Source organism: Pristiophorus japonicus, chromosome 3, assembly GCF_044704955.1.
Source record: "Pristiophorus japonicus isolate sPriJap1 chromosome 3, sPriJap1.hap1, whole genome shotgun sequence".
Lineage (NCBI taxonomy): Eukaryota > Metazoa > Chordata > Chondrichthyes > Pristiophoridae > Pristiophorus > Pristiophorus japonicus.
The window spans coordinates 246,535,632-246,558,418 of NC_091979.1; the positions used below are offsets into that span (position 1 = coordinate 246,535,632).

The window sequence follows — 22,787 nt, forward strand, 5'->3', positions numbered from 1 at the left end:
TGCAGAAGGACCTCCCTGCTTTTGTACTCCATCCCTCTCGCAATGAAGGCCAACATTCCATTCGCCTTCCTGATTATCTGCTGCACCTGCAAACTTTTTTTTTGGGATTCATGCACAAGGACCGTGCCTTTCAGTTCCGCGCGGAGGGGTTTCCTGTACGGGCTGCTCCTGCACACCCTCAACTTTGCCATCCTCGCCGGCCGTCCGGACACGCCATGGCGTACCATCTTGCCGTCCGGAGGAGGCGGGGGTCCCCGATGGAGGGCACTCTACGCAGGGGTCCTCCCACTATTCATCGGGGACTTGGCCTGGAGGGTGGTGCACGGAGCAGTGCCGTGCAACAAATTTTTAAGCCGGTTCACGGACTCCCAGGCCGCCTGCAATTTCTGCGGTCTGGAGGAGTCCGTGTTCCATGTTTTTATTGAGTGCACGAGGTTGCAGCCCCTGTTCCATTATTTGAAGGGGCTGCTCCTGAAATTCTGGCTGCACTTCAGTCCCACTCTCCTGATCTTTGGGCACCCTGTGCGGAGGGGAGCGGGTAGGTCCGAAGGCCTCCTCGTAGGACTGCTCCTGGGCACGGCCAAGGGTGCCATCAGCCGGTCCAGGCAGCGGGCGGTCGAGGGGGTCGTTCAACCTGACTGCCTGCCTCTCTTCCGCTCTTACATCCGGTCCAGGGTGTCCTTGGAGATGGAGCACGCGGTGTCCACCGGTACGCTCGCGGCCTTCCGCGAGAGGTGGGCACCGGAGGGACTGGAGTGCATCATCACGCCCGGCAACCAAATTTTAATTTGATTTTACGTTTTAAAGTTTAATTTGTTTTCATTGCCGGTGCTTTTCGTGTCCCCCTTCCCTTTTATAGGGGGCACTGGGGAAAATTGTGAATTTAGTGCCCAAAAAAAAAGAAAAAAAAAGAAAAAAAAAAGGGGGGAAAAAAAAAGGGCCTTGTAAATGTCTGGAGTGTCACCCAGGTCAGGTGGCACAGTTTAATGTTTTGCAGGTGAACTCCAAAAAGAGTTTCATGCACAAGGACCCCCAGGTCCCTCTGCACCGCAGCATGTTGTAATTTCTCCCCATTCAAATAGTATTCCCTTTTTTTGTTTTTTTTCCCCCCAAGGTGGATGACCTCACACTTTCCGACATTGTATTCCATCTGCCAAACCTCAGCCCATTCGCTTAACCTATCTAAATCTCTTTGCAGCCTCTCTGTCCTCTACACAATCCGCTTTCCCACTAATCTTTGTGTCATCTGCAAATTTTGTTACACTACACTCTGTCCCCTCTTCCAGGTCATCTATGTATATTGTAAACAGTTGTGGTCCCAGCACCGATCCCTGTGGCACACCACAAACCACCGATTTCCAACCCGAAAAGGACCCATTTATCCCGACTCTCTGCTTTCTGTTAGCCAGCCAATTCTCTATCCATGCTAATACATTTCCACTGACCCCGCGTACCTTTATCTTCTGCAGTAACCTTTTGTGTGGCACCTTATCGAATGCCTTTTGAAAATCTAAATACATCACATCCATCGGTACACCTCTATCCACCATGCTCGTTACATCCTCAAAGAATTCCAGTAAATTAGTTAAACATGACTTCCCCTTCATGAATCCATGCTGCGTCTGCTTGATTGCATTATTCCCATCTAGATGTCCTGCTATTTCTTCCCTAATGTTGGTTTCAAGCATTTTCCCCACTACAGATGTTAAACTAACCGGCCTATAGTTACCTGCCTTTTGTCTGCCCCCTTTTTTAAACAGAGGCGTTACATTAGCTGCTTTCTAATCCGCTGGTACCTCCCCAGAGTCCAGAGAATTTTGGTAGATTATAATGAATGCATCTGCTATAACTTCCGCCATCTCTTTTAATACCCTGGGATGCATTTCATCAGGACCAGGGGACTTGTCTACCTTGAGTCCCATTAGCCTGTCCAGCACTACCCCCCTTATGATAGTGATTGTCCTCCCTTCCCACATTCCCGTGACCAGCAATTTCTGGTATGGTTTCTGTGTCTTCCACTGTGAAGACCGAAGCAAAATAATTGTTTAAGGTCTCAGCCATTTCCACATTTCCCATTATTAAATCCCCCTTCTCATCTTCTAAGGGACCAACATTTACTTTAGTCACTCTTTCCCGTTTTATATATCTGTAAAAGCTTTTACTATCCGTTTTTATGTTTTGCGCAAGTTTACCTTCGTAATCTATCTTTCCTTTCTTTATTGCTTTCTTAGTCATTCTTTGCTGATTGAATGGCGGTGCAGGCTCGAAGGGCCGAATGGCCTACACCTGCACCTATTTTCTATGTTTCTATGTTTTTATGTTTCTATGTTTAAACTTACTTCCATGTACAGGATATAGCACCTGGAAACCCCGGGCAGCCATGATATAAGTTGATCTGGTGCTTGTAGAGGGTGGTGGGTTTATCAGCCTTTTCTGGCCTTAATGGTTCGAATCGTCCCACTCCCTGGTTATAGGGCTTGGATTTATTTAGGGGATGTGATAGATGTAGACAGACAACTGTTTGGTGCAAGAACAAATATTTTATTTCAAAAATAGCACACCACACTTATTAACTTAATAGCATATAACAAAATGTACAGAAAAAGGGGAAAAATGTATACGCAACGGGTACAGAGGTTATTCAGTGAAAAAAAAAACACTTCCCACCACTACACTAACTAAGTTAGGCTCTGAAATTGCAGGGACTATGCTCACCAAAGGATTTCTCCACAGTTTAGACCTGTTGCACACTGCTTTCTCTCTCCTTAATCTTGCGGATTCTTTGGCTGGTTGCGGTGTCTTCAGTATTAGCACTGGTCGACGTTTTGATTGTAAATAAGTTTTTTCCTTGAGTCAGCGCTGGATGATTGTTGGTTTTTCAGTGACTCTGAGGCTTCTCGTTAGATTCTTCTTGTTGCGTTGCTGTAACCTCGTGTAGCAAGTTAGATGTTTCAAAGCCAGAGCCAAAGAGCCCAGAGTCCAAGTGCTTTTCCAGAGTGTTCTCGGGTATGTTCCTTCAAAAGTGTTTCCTCAGCCCAAAGGTTACCATCCAAGCTACCAGCAAGGCCCCCAGTTATACCTGAGAGGCTGCTTAAACTTTCGCACCAAAACTTGGGTGCACAATTGATTTTTGATGACTGCTTTTGTGCGATTTTGGCAGGCTGATCAACTGTAATGTGATCCCTTTGTGAGAATTTTGGTGGGCTGATTGAGCATTAGCATGATACAAGATTCCCAAAGGTGTTGATGGGGTTTTCGAATGGTGCTGTTGGAATGTAATCAGGTCTTGATACTGTCCATTGTGTGTTTTGCTGATGCCAGGGTTTTCTGTATAGCCGTTTTAAGAACTATTAAAATATGTATGTATCTGGGTCCCTGGTAAGTGGGCTTTTGTTAAACTGCTAATGTCTCCTTGGGGCCTGCCCCCCAGGTAGGTTAGCAGCACTATAAGGATCCCATTTCCCTAAGCAGACCAAGCATACAATTTAAAATGTCCAAACTCAATCTAAAAGGCCCTCGTTTCGTCCAAAGGCACCCAATAGTGATATATTTCTGTCCACATTTCTCCTCCAAAAGTCTAACACAGTTCCCTTTTAGATTCCAGACACATGTCCATTGAGTAGGGGATCTCAGAATTTTGTGAATCCTACATGCTGTACCGGCATAATTGCAAGCAATGACATGGGAGGCATTGGGATGCTATTAAGAACATAAGAACATAAGAAATAGGAGCAGGAATAGGCCATTTAGTCCCTCGAGCCTTCTCCGCCATTCAATAAGATCATGGCTGATCTGATCTTGGCCTCAGCTCCACTTCCCCGCCCGCTCCCCATAACCCTTGACTCCCTTGTTATGATACCTATTCCAAAGAGGAATCTTTGCCACCCATCCCAAACACCAGTGGAAATGGGCAGCATATGCAAAATGGGCTGAGATCCATTGAGGCAGTTCTCTGTCTATTCCTGAACTGCTTTACGCCCTATCTGCGCCTATTTCTGGGGCATCGCAGACTCCGCGGACTCTAAAATTGGTCCCACTGTGTCAAATAGAGACAGAAATGGGAGGAGCTTTCAGGCAGTCTGCTACTTGCTGTTGGAGTTGGACTTTTGCTATGTACTGCCTATGGTTTGGAACGTCCCTACTTGAACCAAATAATCTAAATTTTTGAAGGAACGGAACAACTTAGGGTGGAATGATGGCCGAGGCTTTCCACCTCTGCTTGCTGATTTTTCGATGGTCTGGGATGAATGGAAGGAGAAAGCTACTGGGGGCGTGCTCCGCCTCACTGCTGCTTTCGGGGATCAGGTGCTGTCTGGCCACAGTTTGCCTGCCTATCTGTCGGCGCGGATCTATGTAAACTAGACATCCACACAGGAAACACAGGCTCCATAGTGTTTCCCACCGTTTGTGCTGCTCCAACAGTGGACGCAGGGGCTGCCCATTGGGTCCCAGTGTCCAGTGTTCAGACGTTATCGGGGAAGGTCTCTGGCCAAATAGTGACCGGGGACCTGTGCAAGTGTTCTCGGAGCACTGCCGTGCCCAGGTTCCAGCGAGAAAGGCGTAACTTCCAAATTTAAACATAAAAGTGATTCCCGCAGGCTGTATCAGCAGGTTTCTGTCCACAGACCGGTCTGCCTCCCCTTTGTCAACAACCCTCAGGGGTGGAAATTGGGCCAGGGCTGAGGGATGTTTTGGGAGCAGACGCTGTCAAAGATGCATCCCAATTAAGGGGGTGGAATGCGAGAAGCCTAGGCCAATAAGCAGGATAGAAAAGGTGGTGGGTAAGGTTTTCAAATTAATGGAGTAGATTTTTCATCTGCACTCCCTCGGTGTCTGTCTGGAGCACAGTGAGGTAACTTGATCAGGAAGGATTGCGGACCCTTAAAGGAGCCTGCCTGATTGTTCGTCCATTTAAATTAAATCACGCATGGCTCAGTTAGGGGCATGCAATGGCAGGGAGAGGTATTGATAATATCGCTCGCAGTAATTTCCAGGCTGTAATGAAAATGTCTTTGAATACCTTTGAAGCACGCAGCGATAATTGAGACTGATAACCCTCAACAGTGCTTGCATGATCATTTTTTTTAAACTTATTTGTTTCAGGCGAGTGATCCAAGCAGATATGAGTTGATTCTGAAGGTTCAGATGTTACAGAAGCGTCTGATCGCGAAGACTGAGGAGGTGGTGGAGAAAGAGCTGCTTTTACAGGTGCACACTAATGAAGTGGATAAAAGTACATTCTGAAAGGATTTGTTTGTTGCTTGCATAAACCAGTGAGAACTGAAGGCTTGATGCGCCCCATCAGTGATCCAACTTTCCACGTATTAGATATAATCAGTGCAAGAGCACGGAATACGTCAAGCCGAACACAGCCGGCACTAATGGAACACAGCTGGATGGCAAATGTCTGCTTTAACCTTGCCATTCTTTCCAATGGATAACTACCACGCTCTACAGAAAAAACCCTAGGGACTGAAATTGCCCCCCTAAGAGGCGGTAACGGGGCGATAAGGCCTTACTGACCAGGGGGCAGGTGGGGGGTTTGACCCATCTGCAATAGCCCCCCAGGCCGGGGCCATCAGAAACGGGTTTCCGCCCCGCCCCGACTTTCCGTCCTGCCCGGCGCTCCAACCCCTTGACGGCCACGCGCCGACCCCTTACCACGCGGCGCCAACTCCTATTCCGCCCTGCGGGAGCGCGGCCACCGTCGGTCGGTGCCCCTGACATCTTCACGAGGCGGGAAGCTGCCAGTGGCTGGGCAATGAGGCCGCCCTTAAAGGGGAGGGCGCACCACCACAGAAGCCATTTTGTTTTAATTGTTGGCCGACTCTGCAGTCGGCCCGACAATGGTGGCTGCTGGTTCGGCTAGGTTGCCAACAGCCAGCCCAGCAATCCCTCTTCGGTACTGGGCCACTGGCCTGGCCGAACCCCTCCCTGGTGGCCTAGTGGGGGCCAAAGAGGCCTCACTATGCCTTGCAGCGTACTCGTCAGCCTCAAATAGCGCTCCAAAGCGCTGGGATGCGGTGACAAAGTTGAAGTGCCGAATTTTCAGCCTTTTCCCTCCAACTCCCGCTGGGCGGTGATAATTCGAATTATCCGCCCCAAACTGGGTGGAGGACAATTTTCAACCCTTAGCATTAATCGAACTGATGCAATTTTTTAAACTTCTGCCCTTTCATCTCTGGGACACGGGTTTGAATCTGGCCCAGACTGGTCCTACGGGAAATGATGAAAAGAATGGGCAATGGCCCACACCAAAAATCGAATCCGAATTTTCAACTGAATTGGCAATTTCACTCTGAGAAGCCACAGTACGGCTTGACGTGGGGAATTTAATGGAAGGAAAATCATGCATGGCTCAGTTAAGGGCGTGCGATGGTAGGGAGAGGAATTGATAATACCGCTCACAGTAATTTCCAAGCTATAACAAAGACGTCTTTGAATAATTGCGATAATTGAGTGCAGTGGAAACTGAGTTTGTGGTTAGGAGTGTTGTTGGGGTGGAGTAGAGTGAGTTTTACTTTACATCTTATCCTGCTCTACTTGAGTTGAGCACACTTGGTGTTGATAGTAAATTCCCAAAATAGAAAGTGTTCTATTTCCGAATGCTAACATCGCTCACCTTGACAAGTGCAAACATTTAAAAAGAAAATAAAAGGTGTGTCCAGGAACCTGAATATAATAAAATAGCCACTCATAAAACACCTGTACTGTGGTTTCCTCGTGGGTTAATGATCAGGTCACAAGTATATTGTTTATTGCAGAGGGCTGCGTATCCTCTGTATTGTAATAAGACTTTGTCTATTCAATCAAACTGTGGTGACAGTGTTGCTGGTCCTTCCTGGAACTCTGCTCCACCTGTCCAGACGAAATATGCTAATATTTGGTAGGCCGGGACATTAACATGATCCACTTGCAACCCTCTCTCCCGACCCCCCCACCCCCCTGATGCAAGGCCATCCCCTGGCATGGGCGTACAATCCCTTTCCTTCTCCTTAGCTCTGGGAAAGGAGCTTTCCCAAGCTACTACAATGCTGAAAATGCACAGCAAGCCTGATTAATGGACCCAGCTGATATGTTTGTCTTTCTCTTTGCAATTCAAATTGATCTGCCGCAGCTTTCCAAGATTTTTTTGTATTTTTCAGATTTCCAAACCCCGATTTTAACCAAACCCGTCTAGCGAGATGTTATGGGTTCGGATTGGAAGCCTGTTTACACCTTGCCTGAAGTTTATGCTCCATTCATTTCAGTGGAACGTAAAATTGGGCGAGGCATAAAACGGGCATCCGACCCAAACCCGTGCTGCTCCTGCCAGGTGGTTTGGGTTAAGATCGGGGCTCCAGTGTTCCGTTTTAACTATAAGGGCTGGATTTTCGGCTTTGATGTTTTTGGTGCGATAATGGCGGCGGGGCAGTAAGGTTTGCGCCCGGGAACAAATTGGGCAGCTGGGCCCTGTGTCTCGGGCACATCGCTAAGGAAGGCGTTGTACACCTCTCTTGGGGCATGGGAAACTCCCGAGCTAAAGAGTCGGGCTGGGAGCGCTCCAAGAGGTGCTTGCGGCGGGGGCGGGGGGGAACTCAAAAAAATACCCCACAAAAACATTCCCAAAACATTGCCCACACCACCACAACACAAATCGCAAAAAAAATTAAGAGACAAAAAAAATCACACTTACCTTAGGAGTCCATTACTTACCATGCCACTGTCGGTATTGTTGGACCGCCTGATTTCCCAAGCGTTCACTGTGCGGCGTGCTTCGGGGCATACGGGTTGGGCAAAAGTCAAAACTCTCGCCGGTGTCGCAAGCACGGGTGTTGCACACCAGCGTAGCTCTTCCGGGCGGTGCTGCTCCACGCCGCCACACAACTGGACCCGAGGATCGCTGCGGGGTGCTGGAGGCTGACCGCCCGGCCAAAACACCTCACTGCCCCTATTGCCGCTGCTCCGAGGCAAAAAGTGGAGCAGAGAGGAGCCGAAAATCCATCCCTAAGTGTTTGTATTAAGTGAAGGAGGCCTGGCCTTTATCAGACCTGTCACAGAATTGCATTGTGCTGCTATTAGGAGCAGCAGGACTTCCTCTCACCCTGAGGAGAACCAACAATTGAGTTTGTTTTTTGTTTTGGCCCAACTCATTTCTGCCAAACTGTTGTAGTCCGGAACTAGTCCTAGTCATTCACAAAGTGAACCGTTGACAGCAGGTGGCAGTAGATAACCAGTGTTACCCTGCGTTCCACCCATGGAATAGAAGAAGTGATTAAAAAGACATTTTCTTGTCATCAATTCCGACTGGAAATTGCTGATAAACATTAATTTCTCTGCAACCAGAAGATAAAATTTAGAAAAAGAGGGGTGTTTAAAGTAAAACAAGTGTGACAAAGTAATCCACTTCCTACATGTCACCAAGGTACTGCAGTTTTGCTCCCAACAAGAGCATATTCGTGGTGACAAATTATTTAAGACAGTATAAAGCAGGAAATTTATTTTAGAAATTACATGAGAACAAGAGAAAAATCACCACTCAAGGACTATATGAGTAGGACTGGAAAGTCAGTTAAAGTCAGTAGTGGATTAAATTACTGAATCCAGCCTTATGTAAACTAGCCATGTCTGGATTGGTGATCTGACAGCGCACTTTTTATCCTGAGCCTGTTCAAATAAAGCTTAATTATATTTGACAATCATAAAGCCAAAGGAATTGTAGCTGTACTTAAGTGTATCATGCAATTCTGATATTGGATTTGTTCTCTTTCAGGAGAAGGAGAAACTCTACGTGGAGCTGAAACACATCCTGGCACGGCAGCCTGGACCAGAGGCTGCCGAGCAGCTAATGATCTATCAGAGGACTCTACGAGATAAGACTAAGCAGCTGAAGGTGAGCGCGGATGTCCGACATCTTACTCTTTCCTCACACTCCTGGGGGGGATACAAACCACCGAGCCCATTTCTCTGTTAATTCAGTGATGCCTTGTTTCACATTATTTTCATCAGCAGCAGGACCGGGGAAACTACTCTCCTCTGCTCCCCGCAGTCACTGCCTCATTTGCAGCTGGGATAAAACAAGGTATTTCGAGATTCTGTCGCAGAGAATATTTGTACTTGCAGCAGCACGACGTGAATGTGACTAAATTAGCAATTTGGTTCAGTGCTGTGGCCAGGCAGTCTTCTTGCAAAGTGACAAAGGGATTTTGATTCAACGTTCCACAGGTTAGATAAGATGGTTTAAAAAAAATGTGAACTAAAATGAGGAGCAATCCCATTGCTGGTGCATAATGATAAAGTCCCATTTATAAATAAATCTACATGTATTTGTATAGTATTGACAGTGCCAATGAGTTAGGGAGCTTCATCCTAGACACCCTCCACACACTATTGCAGTAGGCCAGCACCAACACCAATTGCCGGACAAATTTGTGTACTCCCTTTAAGAGCTTTTGGCAACACAAGATTGAGGCATGTTGCACACGAGATCTTACTGCCCTAATGGTCTGTGGGAGATGTATTTCCACGTGAAGAATGAGGAAGACACTACAAGGTGGGCAATCGCTTTTTAAAATCTTGGTGACAAATTACTAAAATAGGAGTGGATCTCACATGCCCACTGACAGTAAATATTTTTTTTAATTGATTGCACGAATAGTGTTCTCCTTGCCCAATGCACGTAGATACTAAAAGATACAGCCGAGCCTCTCGTATACTGCAGTTAAGCAAACAAATCTGTGCGCTGTGCATGCTGTAGCTACATAAATAAATAAATGTGTGTGGCTTGCACATCTCCGTTACATAAATAAATCTGTGCCACATCTGTTTCTAGTGCTCATTATATAATAATTAGGAATACACTGGGAATAAATATCAGCTTCCTTGCTGGTACCATCCCTAGCCCCATGGGGCTCTTTCACAAGCCCTGGCATCACCTCAAACATACATTCCTGTTCCCACATGGGAGCCAAAATGTTTTCCTTGAAGTATTTGGCCATAACCATATGGGTGACGGTGAAGATGTTGCTCATGCCCTTGGCTCTAGAGCCCTCATAGGCTTTTAATTGTGGCTGGGTGCTTAGCGCTGTTCCCCCTCCGTGCCCACAATATACTGCTGGGAGCAGTTAGGAGCCCAAGAAACACCAAGGAGGCTGAGGAGGAATAGCTTGAGAATTGGTGAGGAGTCCAAGGGAGGCGTTACCGCACCACATCCAACAACAACAACTTGTATTTATATAGCACCTTTAATGTAGTGAAACGTCCCAGGGTGCTTCACCGGAGTATTATGAGATAAAAATTTGACACCAAGCCACATTAGTAGAAATTAGCGGCAGTGACCAAAAGCTTGGTCAAAGAGGTAGGTTTAAGGAGTGACTTGAAGGAGGAAAGAAAGGTAGACAGGTGGAGAGGTTTAGGCAGGGAGTTCCAGAGCTTGGGGCCTGGGCAACAGAAGGTATCAATGGTTGAGCAATTATAATCAGGGATGCTCAAGAGGGCAGAATTAGAGGAGCGCAGATATCTCGGGGGTGGGGCGGGGGGGATGGGGGGTGGGGGGGGGGAAGTTGTGGGGCTAGAGGAGATTACAAAGAGAGATGGGGAGAGGTGAGGCCATAGAAGGATTTGAAAACAAGGATGAGAATTTTGAAATCGAGATGTTGCTTAACTGGGAGCTAACGTAGGTCAGCGAGCACAGGAGTGATGGGTGTCCTCGCCTGTCCTTGCCGCATAGCACTGCCCCCCAGTCATCAAGATCCACGGTGCGGCCCTGGATAACGTGGACCATTTCCCATACCTCGGGAGCCTATTATCAACAAGAGCAGACATTGACGATGAGATTTAACACCGCCTCCAGTGCAGCCTTCAGCCGACTGAGGAAAAGAATGTTTGAAGACCAGGCCCTCAAGACTGCCACCAAGTTCATGGTCTACAGGGCTGTATAAATACCCGCCCTCCTGTATGGCTCAGAGACATGGACCATGTACAGTAGACACCTCAAGTCGCTGGAGAAATACTAGCAATGATGCCTTCGTAAGATTCTACAAATCCCCTGGGAGGACAGACGCACCAACATTAGCATCCTCGACCAGGCCAACATCCCCAGCATTGAAGCACTGACCACACTTGATCAGCTCCACTGGGCAGGCCACATCGTTCGCATGCCAGACATGTGACTCCCAAAGCAAGCGCTCTACCCAGAACTCCTTCACGGCAAATGAGCCAAAGGTGGGCAGAGGAAACGTTATAGGGACACCCTGAAAGCCTCCCTGAAAAAGTGCAACATCCCCACTGACACCTGGGAGTACCTGGCCAAAGAACGCCTTAAGTGGAGGAAGTACATCCAGGAGGGCGCTGAGCACCTCGAGTCTCATCGCCAAGAACTTACAGAAATCAAGTGCAGGCAGCGGAAAGAGTGTGCAGCAAACCTGTCCCACCCTTTCCCTCAACGACTATCTATCTCACCTGTGATAGGGATTGTGATTCGCGTATTGGACTGTTCAGCCACTTAAGGACTCATTTTTAAGAGTGGAAGCAAGTCTTCCTCGATTCCGAGGGACTGGCTACGATGATGAATGTAGCTCATCGAGCACAAGGTTGATGGGTGAGCGGGACTTGGCGCGATTTAGGACATGGGCAGCCGTGTTTTGGATCACCTCTAGTTTACGTAGGGTAGAATGTGGGAGGCCAACCAGGACATCCAACGTTGCATTGGTAGCTCTTTTTTCTAATCTTTTCTGCCATTCCGTCCTCTCTCCTTATTTAAGATTATGTCTATTTCCCTTTATCATAGAAACATAGAAAATAGGTGCAGGAGTAGGCCATTTGGCCCTTTGAGCCTGCACTATCATTCAATAAGATCATAGCTGATCATTCACCTCAGTACCCCTTTCCTGCTTTCTCTCCATACCCCTTGATCCCTTTAGCCGTAAGGGCCATATCGAACTCCTTCTTGAATATATCCAATGATCTGGCATCAACAACTCTCTGTGGTAGAGAATTCTACAGGTTAACAACTCTTTGAGTGAAGAAGTTTCTCCTAATCTCAGTCCTAAATGGCTTACCCCTTATCCTTAGACTGTGTCCCCTGGTTCTGGACTTCCCCAACATCGGGATCATTCTTCCTGCATCTAACCTGTCCAGCCCCGTCAGAATTTTATATGTTTCTATGAGATCCCCTCTCATCCTTCTAAACTCCAGTGAATACAGGCCCAGTCGATCCAGTCTCTTCTCATATGTCAGTCCAGCCATTCTGGGAATCAGTCTAGTGAACCTTCGCTGTACTCCCTCAATAGCAAGAACATCCTTCCTCAGATTAGGAGACCAAAACTGAACACAATATTCCAGGTGAGGCCTCACCAAGGCCCTGCACAACTGCAGTAAGACCTTCCTACTCCTATACTCAAAGCCCCTAGCGATGAAGCCCAACATACCATTTGCCGCCTTCACCACCTGCTGTATCTGCATGCCAACTTTCAATGACTGATGTATCATGATGTCCAGGTCACGTTGCAACTCTCCTTTTCCTAATCTGCTGCCATTCAGATTGTGTTTTTGCCACCAAAGTGGATAACTTCACATTCATCCATATTATAATGCATCTGCCATGCATTTGCCCACTCACCTAACCTGTCCAAATCACCCTGCAGCCTCCTAGCATCCTCCTCACAGCTCACACTGCCACACAGCTTAGTGTCATCTGCAAACTTGCCGATATTATATTCAATTCCTTCGTCTAAATCATTGATGTATATTTTAAATAGCTGGGGTCCCAGCACTGAACCCTTCGGCACCCCACTGATCACTGCCTGCCATTCTGAAAAGGACCCGTTTATTCCTACTCTTTGCTTCCTGTCTGCCAACCAGTTCTCTATCCACGTCAATATATTACCCCCAATACTATGTGCTTTAATTTTGCACACCAATCTCTTGTGTGCGACCTTGTCAAAAGCCTTTTGAAAGTCCAAATACACCACATCCACTGGATCTCCCTTGTCCGCTCTGCTAGTTACATGCTCAAAAAATTCTAGAAGATTTGTCAAGCATGATTTCCCCTTCATAAATCCATGCTGACTTGGACCGATCCTGTCACTGCTTTCCAAATGCGCTGCTATTTCATCTTTAATAATTGATTCCAACATTTTCGCCGCTACTGATGTCAGGCTAACCGGTCTATAGTTACCCGTTTTCTCTCTCCCTTTTTTAAAAAGTGGTGTTACATTAGCTACCCTCCAGTCCATAGTAACTGATCCAGAGTCGATAGACTGTTGGAAAAGGATCACCAATGCATCCACTATTTCTAGGGCCACTTCCTTAAGTACTCGGGGATGCAGACTATCAGCCCCTGGGGATTTATCGGCCTTCAATCCCATCAATTTTCCTAACACAATTTCCCGCCTTGTAAGGATTTCCTTTTCACTAGACCCTCGGTCCCCTAGTATTTCCGGATGGTTATTTATGTCTTCTTCGTGAAAACAGAACCAAAGTATTTGTTCAATTGGTCTGCCATTTCTTTGTTCCCCATTATAAATTCACCTGAATCGACTGCAAGGGATCTACATTTGTCTTCACTAATCTTTTTCTCTTCACGTATCTATAGAAGCTTTTGCAGTCAGTTTTTATGTTCCCAGCAAGCTTCCTCTCATACTCTATTTTCCCCCTCCTAATTAAACCGTTTGTCCTCCTCTGCTGAATTCTAAATTTCAGGTTTGCTGCTTTTTCTGGCCAATTTATATGCCTCTTCCTTGGATTTAACACTATCCTTAATTTCCCTTTATTAGCCATGGTTGAGCCACCTTCCCTGTTTTATTTTTACTCCAGACAGGGATGTACAATTGTTGAAGTTCATCCATGTGCTCTTTAAATGTTTGCCATTGCCTATCCACCGTCAACCCTTTAAGTATCATTTGCCAGTCTATTCTAGCCAATTCATGTCTCATACGATCGAAGTTCCCTTTCCTTAAGTTCAGGACCCTAGTCTCTGAATTAACTGTGTCACTCTCCATCTTAATAAAGAATTCTACCATATTATGGTCACTCAAGGGGCCTCGCACAACAAGATTGCTAATTAGTCCTTTCTCATTACACATCACCCTGACTAGGATGGCCAGCCCTCTAGTTGGTTCCTCGACATATTGGTCTAGAAAATCATCCCTAATACACTCCAGGGAATCCTCCTCCACCGTATTGCTACCAGTTTGGTTAGCCCAATCTATATGTAGATTAAAGTCACCCATGATAACTGTTGTACCTTTATTGCACGTGTCCCTAATTTCTTGTTTGATGCTGTCCCCAACCTCACTACTACTGTTTGGTGGTCTGTACACAACTCCCACTAGCGTTTTCTGTCCTTTGGTATTCCGCAGCTCCACCCATACAGATTCTACATCACCCAAGCTAATGTCCTTCCTTACTATTGCGTTAATTTCCTCTTTAACCAGCAACGCTACCCCATTTCCTTTTCCTTTCTGTCTATCCTTCTTGAATGTTGAATACGCCTGGATGTTGAGTTCCCAGCCTTGGTCACCCTGGAGCCATGATGCCAATTATATCATATTCGTTAATTGCTGCCTGCGCAGTTAACTCGTCCATCTTATTACAAATACTCCTCACATTGAGGCACAGAGCCCAGGCTTGTCTTTTTAACATACTTTGACCCTTTAGAGTTTTGTTGTAATGTGGCCCTTTTTGCTTTTTGCCTTGGGTTTCTCTACCCTCCACTTTTACTATTCTTCTTTCTATCTTTTGCTTCTGCCCCCATTCTATTTCCCTCTGTCTCACAGCATAGGTTCCCATCCCCCTGCCATATCCTTCCATCTTTACTCTTCGTCACTTTGATTTTTTGAACCTATCTCTTGTTCTTCCTTTATCGTGCCTGTAAAGTTCTGTCCCCTCAATACAGATTTACATGAGGCATTAGTGAAGTCAAGGTCACTCTGGACCTGCACCTTTATTTCACAGCTCTGGAATGCTGCACTTGCCTGAGACCTGTCCTTATATACCTGTCTCTTGCAAGTGCACCCCTGGTGGTAAGGTATGCTGGTGGTTACAGGTCATATCTTATTACAGTCATGTATAGCATGTTAGGATACAGTTATATATAATAATGTAAGATACATGACAGTGCCAGGATTTCTTTTTTCTCTTTCTAGCTCTTTCCCCCCCCCCCCCCGCTCTTCGACAGAGGGAAGGGAGTGCAGTTTTAAGAGAGCAGAGGGAGATAGCCAGTGAATGTGGGGAGGGGGAAATGAGCTAATTACAGGGAGCAAATCTTCACCCTGTTGCATTCACTGCTGTATGGGACAGGACTGGGTCTCCCAAAGGGCTGATTCTGCAGTATTTATAAAAACTGGACGCTGAGCTGAACATACTTTCCTGTTGAATTTCATATCACACTTGAAAAATGCTCGAGATACAGGGATTCTGACACAATCCAGGAGGTTTGACAACTCTGCCACAGGGAGCTGAAGATTGAAAATTTAAACATCATTTCACATCCTATATCAGTGTAAATTGACAGGGGAAAAAAATGTATTCAGAGGGGAAAAAATTCCAGCAGTGGTTTCCAACGCTTTCAATCCCAAAATAATCTGGTAGTTCCATCACAGGTAGGCTGCAGACTTAGGAACACATGCAGCGAAAGTGGAAGGAGGCAATTGAAAAAAGGAACTGATTGGAATAGGAACGTTACTACAAGTGCGTACCTAAAACGGCTATTGCTGCAGCTAAACTAAGAACAGCTTTGGCAACTCGACTGCCTACAATGCTCACGCAGGCTCCAGCACAAGCTAACATGCTAGCGAAAACCACCCTCACTCCATGTTAATTGGCCTGTGCATTTGTCAGGGATATAGACAGGCTAAGTGAGTGGGCAGACATTTGACAGATGGAGTATAATGTAGGAAAGTGTGAGGTTATCCACTTTGGCAGGAAAAATAAAAAAGTAAATTATTATTTAAGTGGAGAGAGATTACATCGTGCTGCAGTACAGAGGGACCTGGGGGTCTTTGTGCATGAAACACAAAAAGTTAGGATGCAGGTACAGCAAGTAATCAGGAATGCAAATGAAATGTTGGCCTTTATTGCAAGGGAGATGGAATATAAAAGCAGGAAGTCCTGCTACAACTGTACAGGGTATTGATGAGACCACACCTGGAGTACTGCATACAGTTTTGGTCTCCTTATTTAAGGAGGGATATACTTGCATTGGAGGCAGTTTTGAGAAGGTACACTTGGTTGATTCCTGAGATGAAGGGGTTGACTTATGAGGAAAGGTTGAATAGGTTGGGTCTGTACTCATTGGAGTTCAGAAGAATGAGAGGTGATCTTATTGAAACATATAAGATACTGAGGGAGCTCGACAAGGTAGATGCAGAGAGGATGTTTCCACTCGTGGGGGAATCTAGAACTAGGGGGCATAGTTTAAGAATAACCAGTCGCCCATTTAGAACTGAGATGAGGAGGAATTTCTTCTCTGAATCTTTGGAATTCTCTGCCCCAGGGAGCTGTGGAGGCTGGGTCATTGAATATATTTAAGGTGGAGATAGACAGATTTTTGAACGATAAGGGAGTGAAGAGTTATGGGGAGTGGATAGAAAAGTGGACCTGAGCCCAAGATCAGATCAGCCATGATCTTATTAAATGGCGGAGCAGACTCGAGGGGCCAAATGGCCTACTCCTGCTCCTATTTCTTATGTTCTGTAGCTCTACCTCTTTTCATTGGTGTGCAGGCGCTACCCAACAACTTGACTTCCCTATTGTCTCCCTGGTTGTTTTCAGCAGTGGCCAGGAGATTAATCTGCAATTCTGGGAGACTCCCGGGCAATCCAGGGGTGTTGGCAGCCCGACCCTTAGCATGTTACCACCGGTAATGAACTGTTTCCTGACTAATAGGACGAGCAGATAACCTGCTCCCAAGTCTCTACCCCAACTGCTCTGAAACTGGTCAGTACATTGGCTTGGTTGGTACTGTTTAATTCTGTTCGTTCTATCCCTCTTACCCTCTCCTGGAGCTTCTAACTCATGCTGGGATGCAATTCCAATGCTTCTAGTGCCTAAAGCTTGTGGCATTTTTATGTCCGTACCTGGATAGAGAGTGCCAGCAAGTTGTTTGATTGCAGGGGCAGCACACCTAAGGATGAACTTGTCTTCCCTTGATGTCCACACACTTTCTGTGCACGGGTCAATCCTTGTCCTAACCCAAACAGACGGAGGCCAAAGGTAGCAAGCTGATCCTTGTACTAGCTACATGAGCTAACTGAGCACAGACGATGATGAAACAGGGAATCTTCCTGGTCTTTCAGGCACAGCAGCCGCACATTGGATATTGGTTTACCCAACTGAGCCATGAGGGGAGATTTCGGAATCACTTATTGGCGCTCAAAATACTTCTTCAGGTGCTATTTGTTGGCCGTTAGTTTGGTACACAGACCTAAGTATTTAGAATCCAGGCCAGAAGTGTGGAAAGGGAATGATGTATGAGCATAATCTTCATTCTTCGATCAGAGAAAAGAAATTAGTACATACACATTGAGGGATGAGTCTGTCTGGGAGCATAATAGAGAGTGAGGTGGTAACCTCTGTCATTGAGAGCCGATGGCTCTCCCCACTGTCACAGCATTATTCTTTCTAATCTACTGGTCCTGATTTATTGGTAAAATAATGAAAAAGCTGCTTACTGTGTTGTTGACCTTTCATTCCATCTTGTTCCACAGCCTACTTTGAGACATCTGTTTTGACTGAGAATTGTGCTACTATTAATTGGGGGGTCAAAGAGACAGACATCCCAAAGTTAATTAAACTATTTTTTCGTATGTGTGGCTAGGGCCTCCTATATGTTAGAACAAAACATAGTTTTTTAATTTTTTTTTAGATTGTTTGTGTGTAGACATTATAAGAATGACAAAGTGGTTTTGCTCGACCTTCAATCTACATAGAACATCTTTCCAAACATGATGAAACACCATGATCACGACAGATAAACTGTTCGGGTCCACACGAGCAGCCCATTCTCTTTCTGGCGACAATGATGGGAGGATTAGTGTGTGATAGCAATCTGAAATCATTGACTTTAAAAAAAGCCAAGCGGAACTCTTATTGAAAAAGAGATTCATTCTACTGCTTCACAAGATTCATTTCTTTTCCATCTCAAACTTTACCAAAAACAAAATTGAGTTTTTAATATTATTTAGTAGAATTTAAGGACCTCAGTACCTTTGTGATATTCTTGGAATATGTTTCAATAGATTGTAATTTTTTTATCTTCCTTTGGCACAGAAATTCTGTTGCCATCATTAAGCTGTTAAATGTAACATTTGAAGCCAGTTTGATTTGTAGCATTTATTGAAATCCCAGAGTTTCCATCATTAACGATTGTTGCTGCCAGGGTCGATCTTTTGACTCTCAAGAGGCATTAACCTGCGCCTGGCGCACTGGAAGTTTGCAGCGTATTGGGTGTGTGTATCCTGCGTGGCTGTGCAATCACTGAATAATCAAAGACAGAGTGTTATCATTGGGGATGAAAAGAAAAGTCAAAAACACCGGAGATCTGAAAACAAAGAAAATACAGGAAGTGCACAGTGGGATTGTCTGCCGTCTGCAAGAGAAAAAGATAGGTTAACATTGTGGATGTGACCCTTCAGCAGAGCTTGCATCCTGCTGCTTTGCCTTCTGTTTTGGAACTGTGGCTGACTCACCCTTTTTGCTTTGAACTCGGGACTTTTTGAATATTAGCGTACGAACAATTAACACGTTCGAGAGGAAAAAAAAATTATCTGCCATTTTAATAGAGGTGATAACCTATTTAAAATAAATGTGTTTATGCTCTGTTAAAATCTGGGACATAGAAACAGGAGTAGGCCATTCAGACCCTCAAGCCTGTTCTGTCATTCAATTAGATCATGGCTGATCTGTACTTCAGTGAGTTGAACATGGTTGCAATAATGTTTGAAGAACATTGGTCACTGAGGTGGGTGGGGTGGCTTGACCCATCCATCTCCACGGAGGTGTGTGGGGGACCTGACCCATCCACCTCCATGGCACGAACCTGGTATTGCAGTACTTCTAGGAACGGTGCAGTGGCTCTAGGCCTTTTGGCTAAGAGCATTGGCGCAGAGTGATCCTTGGCGTGTGCAAGGTGACCTCTGGCGTTTGTGATTTGACAAAGAATTGGAACGATTGGCTACGAATTTAAAAAAAAAAAAAAAAATTGGTCACTGCATTTGTCTTTCCAGTACTTTTCACATGCTGGACTGAGATGATCTTTTCTATCGAACACAGTACTTTACAGCTCTTTCAAAATCTATTAATTCAGGTCCTTTGCGTAGTCAGTGTTGGTAACTCCTCCCAGGCAGTTCCTCTGATGCTGTCGTCATCGCCACTCGCACTTCAAATAAACTTATTTAAACAAACTTGTTTGAAAACAAGTGACAGGGATAAAAACAAAAAAGATTTTAGAAGGCTACCTTAGGCTGCAGGTTCAAACTACAGGGAGCAGTACCGATCAGTAATGTTGGCCAGTCTTTTGTTTGCAAGCTATAAATTGCTTCATAGGAATTTGGTGTACACATCTCACCCGCAGTAGATAGCTGTATGAGTCAGTCTGGATTGAAATATCATGCTCAAAACTGCCTAATAATGTGTTAGCATCTTGTAGTCACTGCACCACCATGGGGGCATGGGTAGTGATTGCCACATTATTCTGTGACTATCTTAAACATGGCATTTTGGTTGAGACAGATTTATTGGCAGCTTCCACTAGAGCACAGTGTTTACCAGTCAATCAGAGATGAAACTAGACCTATAGAGGACTTGTCAGACTTATCAACACTACTGTTGAGTCTCACTTATTTAAATTTCGACAACCAGTCTGGGCTCCTCTTTAATGTTGATCAGAAGAATAAATGTTCTGTCTGTCTTGAGTTACAAGACATTCGTGCACATGGAGGTTCTGAGACCTTGTGTGACACCCAGCACCTGTTAAAGCAGAAATAAATGATGTGTAGTGTTTGTTTTTATATAGCAATCTCCACTAGAGGAGTGATGTGCACTTTATTTCTGCCACAGCGGACCAGTAGGTGATGCTATTGGAATCGTATTGTAATAGAAATTAGTGCATCTGTGCACATTGTATAATCTGTCTCTGGGATTCATCCCAGCTGAATGTTTCATATTTGTTACATAAAGTATTGTACACAAAGCACCCGAGTGGGGTTTGCAGTGATACAATAGCCAATTGTTGCCTGTTTTGCAGCTATTTCTCAATAAATCCTTCTGAGCATCTTTGTGCTCATTAACCTCTCGCACCCTTAAACACCTTTTATTGTATTCATTCTGGGATGTGGGCGTCGCTGACGAGGCCAGCATTTATTGCCCATCCCCAATTGCCGTTGATAAGGTGGTGGTGAGCTGCCTTCTTGAACCGCTGCAGTCCGTGTGGTGAAGGTACTCCCACAGTGCTGTTAGGGAGGGAGTTCCAGGATTTGGACCCAGCGACGATGAAGGAATGGCCGATATATTTCCAAGTCAGGATCGAGTGTAACTTGGAGGGGAACTTGCAGGTGATGGTGCTCCCATGCGTCTGCTGCTCTTGTCCTTCTAGGTGGTAGAGGTCGCGGGTTTGGGAGGTGCTTCCGAAGAAGCCTTGGCGAGTTGCTGCAGTGTATCTTATACACGGTACACACTGCAGCCACGGTGTGCCGATGGTGGAAGGTGTATGTTGAAGGCGGTGGATGGGGTGCCAATCAAGTGGGCTGCTTTGTCCTGGATGGTATCGAGCTTTTTGAGTATTGTTGGAGCTGCACTCTTCCAGGCAGGTGGAGAGTATTCCATCACACTCCTGACTTGTGCCTTGTAGAAAGGCTTTGGGGAGTCAGGAGGTGAGACACTCGTCGCAGAATACCCAGCCTCTGACCCACTCTTGTTGCCACAGTAATTATGTGGCTGGTTCAGTTAAGTTTATGGTCAATGGTGACCCCAGGATGTTGATGGTGGGGGATTTGGTGATGGTAATGCAGTTAAATATCAAGGGGAGGTGCTTAGTCTCTCGCTTGAGATGGTCATTGCCTGACACTTATGTGGCGCAAATGTAACTTGCCACTTATCAGCCCAAGCCTGAATGTCATCCAGATCTTGCTGCATTCGGGCACGGACTACTCCATGTTTGGACCAAGGCTGTAATGAGATCTGGAGCCGAGTGGGCCTGGCGGAACCCAAACTGAGCATCGGTGAGCAGGTTATTGATGAGTACGTGCCACTTGATAACACTGTCAACAACACCTTCCATCACTTTGCTGATGATTGAGAGTAGACTGATGTGGCAATAATTGGTCGGATTGGATTTGTCCTGATTTTTGTGGGAAGGACATACCTGGGCAGTTTTCCACATTGTCGGGTAGATGCCAGTGTTGTAGCTGTATTGGAACAGCTTGGATAGAGGCGCAGTTAGTTCTGGAGCATAAGTCTTCAGCACAACAGCCGGGATGTTGTCGGGGTTCCATAGCCTTTGCTGTATCCAGTGTGCTCAGCCGCTTCCTGATATCACAAGGAGTGAATCAATTTGACTGAACCTGACTTCTGTGATGGTGGGGACCTCAGAAGAAGGCCGATATGGATCTTCCACTCGCCACTTCTGGCTGAAGATGGTTGCAAATGCTTCAGCCTTGTCTTTTGCACTTGCGTGCTGGGCTCCGCCATCACCTGTATTGCATTCACATTAATTTAGGGAAAAATTACAATTGCATCGAGCTTCAAGTTGATGGAGCCAATTTTCCATTGTATAGGCACACAAACCCCTTACACTCAGGGAGGATGGCATTTTTGCTCAGTACAAGGACCAGAATGGTTTTGAATGCATTTCTGATTTTTTTTTTCTCCCTCCCGTCCCCCCACCCACCCCCCCATGGCATTTAGCAACCAGGAATTGATGCTCTCCCGAAATATACGTAGAGGGGGGGCAGTCGGGAGGAAACAGTTCCTCCTCCTCTCCCTTCCATATCTGGGAAAAATGGCCAAGAAGAATGGAAACTTGCATTTGGGACACTCGATCCACCAAGTAATTCTTTGCAGAGTTGAGGAAATACTGCTGAGAAGGCACCTCTTCCAGTTGAGTCGAAAGAATAAAGCTACATTTATGCGTGGATCCTGGCTCAGGAAGAACAGTACAACGTGCACATCAGGAAAGATGAAAACATCTGTTCCTGGGCATCTTGTTCAAAAAATATACTCGTTGGGGAGCATGGGATCACGCTAGGTGGTGTAGTCAGTGACTGAGCTGCACAGAAACGAAACTGTGACCATGGTCTAAGGTTACTGTTTTTCTTCAGATAGATTGGAGGTAAAAATGGCTGCATGTTGAGCATTCAGGCCTCAATGCTGAACAGTTCAGCAGATACCCATCTGCTGATTTACAGGGTTTGTTTTTGTGGAAAAAGCAAACTATGCAAGCCTAGATTTGGTGGTAGAAAAATATTAGCTTTCACCTGTACTATAACGGTTAATAGCCAACTTCTAAACCATTCACTTCAAAATAAACATAAGAACATAAGAAATAGGATCAGGAGTAGGCCATTTGGCCCCTCGAGCCTGCTCTGCCATTCAATAAGATCATGACTGATCTGATCCTGGCCTCAACTCCACTTCCCCACCCGCTCCCCATAACCCTTGATTCCTTTGGTTCAAAAAGTGATGCATCTTTGCAGTTTATGATATTTTAATCACTTGCAACCTCTGAAAAGTTTTGAAGCACTTTGTTATGTATTTAACCCCTTGCAACCTGTATTACACTACCACCAGAGGGCCTACCTGTTGGAGTCCCA

General features: G+C 45.7%; 1 protein-coding gene across 1 annotated transcript in view; it reads left to right on the plus strand.

Moving 5' to 3' along the window:
* The window catches only part of cfap58 (cilia and flagella associated protein 58), a 249,312-nt gene that overhangs the window by 118,214 nt on the left and 108,311 nt on the right, over positions 1–22,787 (plus strand). Inside the window, exons 15-16 of the mRNA XM_070874957.1 lie at positions 5,104–5,208; positions 8,753–8,872. Coding sequence (XP_070731058.1) covers positions 5,104–5,208; positions 8,753–8,872 — 225 coding nt within the window. The remainder of the gene's footprint in view (positions 1–5,103; positions 5,209–8,752; positions 8,873–22,787) is intronic.